Genomic DNA, 9508 nt, shown 5'->3' with positions numbered 1-9508 from the left:
TAATCCGCACTCTAAAACCTGAGTTCCTCTCAGTGAGGTTTATTTTCATGTGGTTTTCATTGAGCCAATCAGAGAAGATCCAGGAACCATGGTCAGGTCTAATCAGGGTCTAATGTGGTCTACAAGGTCCCCCTCTGCATGGACTCTGAGCACGTTTTAGTCGTGACAAAGAAAACACCAGAATGTCTGATTCATTTCTACATTTTCATACGTCCGTTTTCATCTTCTCATTTATTGTTGTACCTGTGTCTACATGTTAATGAAGTGGGCGTTCCTAATCTCTGTCTAAAGGCGGATTGGTCGTCTGGTTGATGTAGAAAGAAACAAATGATTCAGATCAACGTGACACAAACTGGCTATGCTAATGCTAACGCTAACGCTCTTTAAACCACAACACACAGACGATGTGAGAACGTAGACGAACACACTGAAGAAATAAAACATACTGAATATGTGTGAATCATTTTCAAAATGTATTTATGCATTTATTTATTTCTTGGTCTATACTAGAAGCAATTCCATGCCCATGTGTCTGATTTATAGCACGTTCACATATTTCTTTCATTCTCAAATAAAAAGTAAAACCTTCAGAGACGAGAACCAGAAACAGAGAGTCACGTAAAGATGAACTCCCGGGATGATATCCTCCTCGTATCAACATCAAGAAATAAGAAATATCAAAGCATTGCTTAAAGTCACGGACAAAAATCTAAGTTCAGAAACATTTGGTGAAAACAAAGTGACCATCTCATTTATTTGTGCATTAAACACCATCAGACGTCGGGACAATAATCACAATAAGGTGCTGAAAGCATCAGTTGTTCATGCAGCTTTTAAAATGTGTCTGAAGCTTTGGCTGAAAGTCTGAAGTGATTCTGCTGAACATCCAGGCAGAAAGATAAACTCGTTTCAGGTGTGTTCGCTGGCTGCAGTAAACTTTAAAGATGCGTGGCGAGGGACAGCGTGGCGTCGCAGCATTCCACCGGTTTGGCACAATCTTCAAATTCAAGAGAAAAATACTCTCCTTAAAAACGGGCTCAAAAAGCATTTACAAAATGTACAGTTAGTCCTGTATGTACAGCGTGAAGCAGGGCTGTGTGCATTTCTAATAGAAATATAAAGCCTTGTCTGTTGGGTTAGTGAATATCCCAGCGGCTGATTGGCTGAAGCAGAGAGCGGCTCAGAGCCACTGACTTCAGTTTGACACTAACTGATTGTTCCTGATGTGAGACGGCCTGTTACTGTCACAACAACCGTGTTATTATTACACCAAACAGAGCAGAGAGGCCCTCGGTCCCACAACACTCAGTCAGTCGGCCACAGCGGGACCCTGACCCCTCATAAAGATCCCAGTGTCTCATAATGTGCAGCATTATGAGACACTGGGATCTTTATGAGGACCCTCCACCCTAACACGCTAAGACATTTTAGAAAAACGGCCTCACATCTTAATATGAACAACAACAGTAAAATAAAAACAAATCCAATGACACATTCTTTTTGTATCTCTTTAAAATAAAAGATTAATTCAAGTTCAACTGAACTTGAGTTTCCTGAAGACATTCAGTTAAGGTTAGGGAAGACGTAACGTTTCTTTAAGACGTCTTGAACAAACTCCAGGTCCAGTTGTCCTTGTTTCAGCTGGTTTTGAATGTGCTATGACCAGTATAACTGAGGACCTTCTATTTATTTCCACTCTCCATGAAGTTTTCAGACATCCCTTCAGTGTGTGGGAGGCTGCTCGAGTGCAGCCAGGGAACTGTAGTTACTGAAAGATAAATCTGTAAATGTCCATGCATGCTCAGTTTTCCTCCTAAACACAAGAATGAGGATGACGATTAAACCCTAGTTTATATTTTCAGCCTCTATGTGAGTAAATTCGTTGCATTGTCCTGTTATAAAAGTGCAGTCCTGGGTTTCCCGGTCACACGTCAGGGTAGAACTCTGTGTTCACATCCACACTGTGCAGGACAGACTTCTGATCAGACGTAGACATCCTATTCAACACCTCCGCTGAGAGCGAGAAGCTGTTTCCAGACTTCTCTTCAAACCAGCTGTCCAGCGCTCGCTTCCCGTCGAAGTTAGCGATGGGCGGCCCGTTAACCGCCACGGTGAGCAGGTCGTTCATCTGCTCCAGGGTCAGACGGGACCGGTTGTTCTTGCACATCCTCTGCAGAGACCCTCGACCTTTATCGCAGCAGGCCGTGGAGCTGGGCAGGACCCGCACCACCTGCACAATCCGGTGCAGTAGAGGAAAACGCTGCTTGTACCTGCAGATGTGACCAATGACCTCTTTAAAGCCGTTCATACTGTAGTAGTCTGCTTTCAGATCCTTCCATTCCACCACCAGGCTGCTCCTGGTCACCGTCCGGGCTTGAGAGCCGTCCTGCCCTGAAGAGGGAACCGACTCCAGGTGGTTGAATATGATCTGGATCTCCTCCTCCCCGTAGGCCTGCAGGTCGTCGTGGTTGTGAGGCCATGTGGACGGGTCCAGGACCTTGCAGGCTTTGGCAAATGAGCGACTCTGCACGTCCAGCCTCTGAGAAAGGATGCCTTGGCTCCTGTTGCAAATCTTTTCTCTGATGGACTGGAACTTGGATTCTGCAACACGTAGGTTCTTCAGGGAAACACCGTTGAAACTTTCTCTGAAATTTTCCTCAAACTCCTGCAGATATTCTCCGGGACAGTCCACCAACTGGCCGATCTCTTGGATGGCCTCCTCTATCTTAGCTTCTACCTGCGACACCAGCAAGTACTCTCCCTGGAAGGTGAAGGCTAAACGTGAGAGAACAGCTATGATGTCCAGCAGGAAGTAGATGAGTTTCACTGACTGATAGTCCATGAGGAACTGGAGGAGAGTGAGAGCGATGGCGGCAGCGTCAGCCCTCTGCGTCTGGCTGCTGATTTCCTTCAAATGTGCTACAACCTCCAGGTAATCTTTGATGAGAGCGTTCAGGACGTTGGGTTCTCCAATGATCCATCGAATGGCTCTGATGTCTCCCAGGAACTCTGTCTCCTCTGACAGCGTTGGAGCGGTGGATCGTAGCTCGGCCATCATGCGAGGCGAGTAGCGATAGAAACTGAGGAGCTGCTTGAGGTTGTTTTCCAGGTCCTCCAGGCAGGAGAGCTCCTTCCCACTGATGGCATCCAGCACTTCTAAATGAGGCCGATGGATCATGATGGGAAGGCACAGGATCCAGGGGAAGGTCTTTTGGACCGCTATGTACAGGTTTGCTCTCATTGCCGAAGAGATGGTGGTGCCGTCCACCCCGAGACCCACGACCAGCAAGTCCTGAAACCTGAGGCCCAGGATGCCAAAGGCACGATCCATGACCTGGAGGTAGCCATCCACGTTGGCCATGCCCAGTCTCTGCAAGGACAGGAACTCTGTGTTGGGGGAGCCCTCATTGGTCGTGAATTGAACGTAAACCGCCACCAGGTCTGAGAACAGGTCGTCGTTTTGGGCGTCCATTATGATGCTCAGGAAGGGAGAGAGGCGCATCTTCTCAGCTAGATCCTCTTTTAAAGCCCGGGAGATGTGGTGGATGAGGATCTGACAGTCACCTTCGTTCATGTACTGATCCACCACTTTGAGGTCGCACTTCTTCAGCAGCTCTGCCAGCGGGCGGAGGTCGGAGAAGGGCCGCCCCTCCAGAGCCAGGTGGTATGCGGCGTTGAACAGCAGCGTCATGTTCTTGCACATTTCCTCTGTCTTTTCCGGATGCATGCGCAGCTTGTACAGCTGCAGACACTTCTTGTGGAGGTTGCTCTGGCTGTGGAGCTTGATGGTGTGGATCTTGAACTGCTTGGAGCCAATGATGAAGGCCGAGGTGCGAGATGACTGGACGGTGTACTGGCGGCAGACGTGGCACCACATTTCATTCAAGGTCGGCGAGTAGCGCAGGAACCAGAACTTTTTCAGCCACTCCTGCTTAAAGCGTCGAATCCGTCGGCTTCCTCCCGAAGAAAGCTTTGACGAGTCCTCTGGGGAGATGACCAGATCTGCTACAAGTGACTCATCGGCTGAGTCCACATCCTGGTCGTCTTCATCCAGAACCACCTGAGAGGGCGTCAGAGGCTCCATCCCTGCAAAAACAAACTCATTCAGCTTCTTATTTTCACAACAACTTTGGTTTATGACTAGAACAAACCTGCAAAACTAAAGACATCCACCCTGCGGACACCTTCCCTGGGAAACAACAACCTTTTAGTCTTCCTAACCCACCTTGGAAGTCCTCGATGGGGCCTTGCTCAGGGAGAGGTGGGGCCTGGTCGTGATGGGTTCGGGTCTGTTCAGACGTTGCTGGACCTCTGAGACGAGACAGCTCCTCCTCCAGCTCCAGGATCCTCCTCTTCAGTTTGACACAGTTGGGGCAGAAGGAGGTGGAGGGCTCCTCGCTGCTCTGGTTCTCCTCCTCTTTCTCCTCCACCTTCAGGTCGGGGACATTGAAGCCGATCTCAGATGACGAATCAAACCTCTGCGCCGCTATTTTGCACTCGCTGGGGAGGCAAGGCCGGGACCGGGGTTTGCTGGAGTCCTCCAGAGAAGCTTCTAGCACGTCTTTGAAGATGAGGTCGATCTTCTTCCTCTTGGCAGGGGGCTGGCTGTCCGGTTCTTCACTGGGCTGCTTGGAGGGGAAGAGTTTACCCTGCAGAGCTGAAAGCTGACAAGGAGACTTGAAGTCCTTCTGAAGGTTGGGCAGCTTCCTGGGATCTGGAAGGAAACCTGTCATTAAAAGCTGCATCCCAAAGAACATACGAGTTAACGTGTCAGTCAGTCTGTGCTTTCTTTGCTTTCTCAGAGGAAGACTCTTCACAGGATGATGAACAGGTCAAAGGTTCAAACATGGGGAAACAGCACCACCAGCTGGAGGGTTCAGGACTCACACTGGGATCAAAACTACTTCCTTGTTTTCTAACCAGACAGCACCTCTAGGCCACTATATAAACAGGCACTAAAAGTAATGGATCACACACCTGTAAGATTATCAAGCAATATATTCTGTTCAGTTTTGACTGTTTTATATGCTTCTCATTTTTAAAACTTATTTCCAAGTGAACAACCCCAGAAAAACTCTGCCATCTGCTACATGAACAAAATGCTGCAACAAGCAGTAACTGCAGAACAGCAAAATGCAGAACAACATTCAGACGGTCTCATGCATTTCGGTAAAAACTCTGGAATATGTTCCACCTGAAATCAAAACACTGACAGACCTCAAGGTTTTTAACACACAAGTAAAACAATGACTGAAACAAGCTTGTGAGCAACGCCTTTAACATATTGTACTGTATTATTTTAGTTTTCTGTCCTTATTGTTTTTTTTTGTTTGTTTTTTTTTTTATCTATGTTTGTCTTTTGTATGTTTTGTATTTTGATGATTTTGTGTAACTTTGTTCTGCAAGTTTTAGTAAAGATACCTGGATGCATGACATCGGTTTGGTATTTATATGAAATAATGATGTGTTTGTCCCTCCTCACTAAACAACAAATAAAATGTCCTGGGACACATCACAAAGCATTCTGGGAGTTGTAGGAGGCTCACCCGTGTCCAGGTTCCGGTCGATGCTCTCCTGGGACACGCAGTGAAGTCGTTGGATGTAGTCGTCGCTGTACCAAACCCTCAGCTTGTCTCCGGCCTGCAGCCTCCGGCAGACTCTGAAGTAGATGTTTTTACCGCGCTGGAACGCCGTCAGGTTCCTGTCGCTCTCCTCCGACGAGGTCCGGACGAACCTGAGGGTCAGAGGTTGCAGGACTGAAACAGTTTGTATAATGCATCCAGTTCAAGGTGGAAACCGACAGTAACTGTACCTCTTTAGATTTGGTAACGTCTGATGTTAGAGGTGAAGTGTGAACGCTCAGTGTCGGATGGATAAATAATAAAATAAAAACGTGTTCATTGTGACTTCAGAATAAACTTCACCTCATCCAGTTGGCTTTGGTCTCATCGCTGCCGTCGATCGACTGGTACGTGTTGTTCAAATCAACGATCTGCAACGGCACCAAAAAACAAAACAATGATTCAGAATATAACTGGAGTCGAACTGAAGTCAAGCTGGATTCAAACTGGACTTAAACTGGACTTAAACTGGATTCAAACTGGTGTCACACTGGTGTCAGACTAGTGGAACATACTATCCAAGAAAAGAAGCCAGATGATTTGTCCTTAGACACCAGCTCCCCCTCGTAGGGACCAAACACTGCCCCCTTTGGGAAGGTCCTGCCCACACAGCGAACATCCACCTCGTCTCCTTCTGTGAACACCTCCAGCCCCGTCGGGACCGTGAGCACCGCCCTGTTGACCGACCCTGGGACTGCGGGTGTATCAGGGACAAACAGTGGGGGCCCATGAGACGGACACTCCTCCTGGAAATAGTCCTGACACTCCTCACAGACTGGAGGACAAAAACACAACAACACGATCTAATGAGTCAAGAACTACCTGATCTGAAAACAGATTAGATCCAGAATCAATCCAGTGTAAACGGTCATTAACCCTTTATGGGTCCAAGAACCATATCTGGTAATGTGGTCTACAAGGTCCCCCCTCTGAACTGGTTTATTAGGAACCATGAAGAAGAACAAGTGTCCTAATGTTTCTAATGTGATGATGTTGATGATGTTCTAATGTGACAAATACATGTTTACATTAGTTTAAGGACCAGGAACCAGATATGAGACCAGGAACCTGATATGAGACCAGAACCAGATATGAGACCAGAACCAGATATGAGACATTCATTCATGTGGATTTAACACATGAACATTAAAACATTACACAAACTTTCTACAAAAGTAAAAAGTTTTCTTCTGTCCTACAAAAAAACAGTGTTAGTATTAAGAATTTCCACTTGTTTCAATGAGAGCCCTATAAAGAGTTAAATGTAATGCTAATGCTCTAATATTTATTTTTCAATGCTAATCGTTTTATTCATGCAACCATTAATTTCATCTTTTAACTTTGCTGTCAGCTGATGTTATTTTCTGCTCATGTCTTTAGGCCACACATGAAGCTAAAGTTTCTTACACCACAGGTCTGTCGGCTGCTCACTCATGGTGGAATCATGTTGGTAGAATCCTGCACGTCGTCCACTTCACAAACCTCTGGGAAACAAATGATACCAATTATTATCAAAAAGAGGCAGCTATGCATGTTTATCACAGTTATAGCAAACATAACAATTTGAATTATTTTCTACTGAAAACTAGAATTTAATTAAATACAGAAAGTGAAAAAGTAGTTTTTTATTCTTTAAAAACCTTGTTTTAAAATGAGTTTCTTTGGTGTGTTATTGCGGCAGCTGCAGCACATAAACACATGTAACGCGGCTCTACAGCGCCACCTGTGGTCGGAATTTCCACTGAGTCCCTTTAAAATCACACAGCAAATAAAAGTTAATTCAGTTACAGTTTTCTGTCCGCGGTGTCGCCTTGAATAAATATAATGAACATAATACATGTAATACATAAAGCAGATGTAATAAATGTTCACCTCATGTCTCTTGTCTCATTATTAGTTGATTAAAATCAGTTTCCAGCTGCAAACATATGATGTGGCCTCTGCTCTTCATCATCATCTTCATTAATGATTTTAAACTATGTTTCTGGAGCTTTCAGTAAAAACTCCCGTGCAGGACAAGTGACATTTCAACTTGCATGATGAACAATGAATGTCATGGGTGGTCCTAATATCCTAACGAAGACCCCTTCACGGTCCACGTCACTGTGACGTCACTATGTTAACTGGAGGCAAAACAGAGGGAAACTCGAGGCGAACATGGTCACTTACAGTCAGGAAAATGTCATCAAAAGCAAAAGCATTAACTTGAAGTTTTATCACATACCAGCCACTTCCAGTCATAGACAACGTTGGCTGAACACGATTAATTCATCAACAACTCTCTCTTTAACATTAACATTAAGTTAATCCTTATTTGGAGGATTCTTGATACATGCTAATACTTAGTTACGTGTTTCAGTGGCGTCTAAGCAGAAGTTATATTTACTACGTTCCTCTCCACAGTGGTTCCACTTACTTCTTGTAATATCTTTGTTGGAGAAGCTTCACTTGATAAAAGACAGACCAGACTTTGTCCCCTCTTTGTCCTCCTTTGGTCAAATCGTCCATCCAGTGGGTGGGAGTGTAGGAGTCGGTGAATATAGTCCCATCACTCAGAGTCAACTATAAAATAACACTCACACTCAGATAGTGAGTGTGTTAGTATATTCTCTAAAATATACGTTTTCCTCGTCCATTCCTGCCAAAACAATCCATTGAAGTATGCTAACCTGTGTTTACAGGCTACAGTGTTAGAGATGTTTTGCCTCCAGCTAAGCTCCGCCCCTCAACAACGTCACACTGTTTACAAGGCGTGAAGGGGTCTATGGTCTCAAAAGGTTGACTTCTTTTTCTGGACATTTCAACTTTTTTCTTAATGTTTCAACGTTACTGCTTTTCAACAGTGTATTTCAACTTTTTTCTCGACATTTAATCTTTTTTTCTAAGTGCATGATGAAAAACAATCTAGCTCCTCTCATTTGTTTCTTATTGGGCCCTAAGACTCTAACGTAGGTTGTTATAGTCTCAAAATGTCGACTTTATTCTGAACATTTCGACTTTTTCCTCGACATTTCTACTTTTTTTCTCGACATTTCTACTTTTTTCTCACAGTGCATGATGCAAAGAGGATCTAGATCCTCTCATGTCTTCCCTCATGGGGCCCTAACGCTCCTCCGGACGGTAGAAACCTGCGGACAGTTATCGGAGATCTGCGCCACTCTTTCTCTGCAGGATCCTGGCGAGCTGCCTCCTGTTTTCGGAAGCCATTTTCACTGGCCACCGTGGCTACCGACGCGGACCCACCTTGAGCGGAGACGCAGCGGGGACACGGTGCGTGTCTCCCGGGTGAAGCTCCGAGCCCCTCCCGGCCGCAGCGCACCGACCCCCGGCCCGACCCGGCCCGGCCTGGCCGCTGGTTTGCGGTTAAATGTGTGCAGAGACTCGGTGGCCTCTCCGAGCTGTGGCCGTGGCCACCATTTCTATCACAGGAAATGACATGAGACGCGGAAGAAAGCGAGTCCGCGAGAATTAAAAGTTCACCGAGAGCACGAGAAGCTGCAGCCCGGACACAGAGCACCGAGAGGCGGCTCCGCTCCGACCGGAGCTCCCGGAGACACGGAGCTGTTAAAGACACGTTAAAAAGACACGTTACAGACACGTTAAACACACAACAATAAGTACAAGATAACATCAACACAATAAGAGCTACACAATCACTACACTATAAAATCAGCACAAATATGATAATAATATAATGCAATTTATTTAAAAAGCCACTGAAGGACACGTGAAAAAAAAAAACATACAAATAGAACAATGTAAAAATAAATTAAATATGTAAACTTACAACAAGACAACATTCAAAATATTAATGAACAATAATAACACACAACACAATTATTACATAACTCTTTAAATAAAAACCGTGTGAAATACATGTTTACACG

The 9508-nt window shown here is 45.3% G+C and overlaps 1 protein-coding gene across 2 annotated transcripts; it reads right to left on the bottom strand.

Annotated features, from left to right (window-relative positions):
* Positions 1–460: 460 nt before the first annotated feature.
* prdm11 (PR domain containing 11) lies at positions 461–9161 on the bottom strand. 2 transcript variants are annotated; one of them, XM_047597093.1, is made up of 7 exons: positions 8865–9161; positions 7029–7105; positions 6137–6396; positions 5925–5992; positions 5547–5734; positions 4226–4714; positions 461–4086 (listed from the first exon to the last, which is right to left on the bottom strand). In XM_047597093.1, the coding sequence occupies exons 2-7, from the start codon at positions 7054–7056 to the stop codon at positions 1925–1927; spliced, it is 3195 nt and encodes a 1064-aa protein (XP_047453049.1). In that variant the 5' UTR covers positions 7057–7105; positions 8865–9161; the 3' UTR covers positions 461–1924. The 2 variants fall into 2 exon arrangements, with proteins under 2 accessions (XP_047453049.1, XP_047453050.1); XM_047597094.1 differs by lacking the exon at positions 8865–9161 and adding an exon at positions 8038–8073.
* Positions 9162–9508: the final 347 nt, after the last annotated feature.

The sequence above is a fragment of the Mugil cephalus genome, chromosome 10 (assembly GCF_022458985.1).
Source record: "Mugil cephalus isolate CIBA_MC_2020 chromosome 10, CIBA_Mcephalus_1.1, whole genome shotgun sequence".
NCBI classification, from domain to species: Eukaryota; Metazoa; Chordata; class Actinopteri; order Mugiliformes; family Mugilidae; genus Mugil; species Mugil cephalus.
This window is presented reverse-complemented; position numbering and strand designations above follow the sequence as displayed.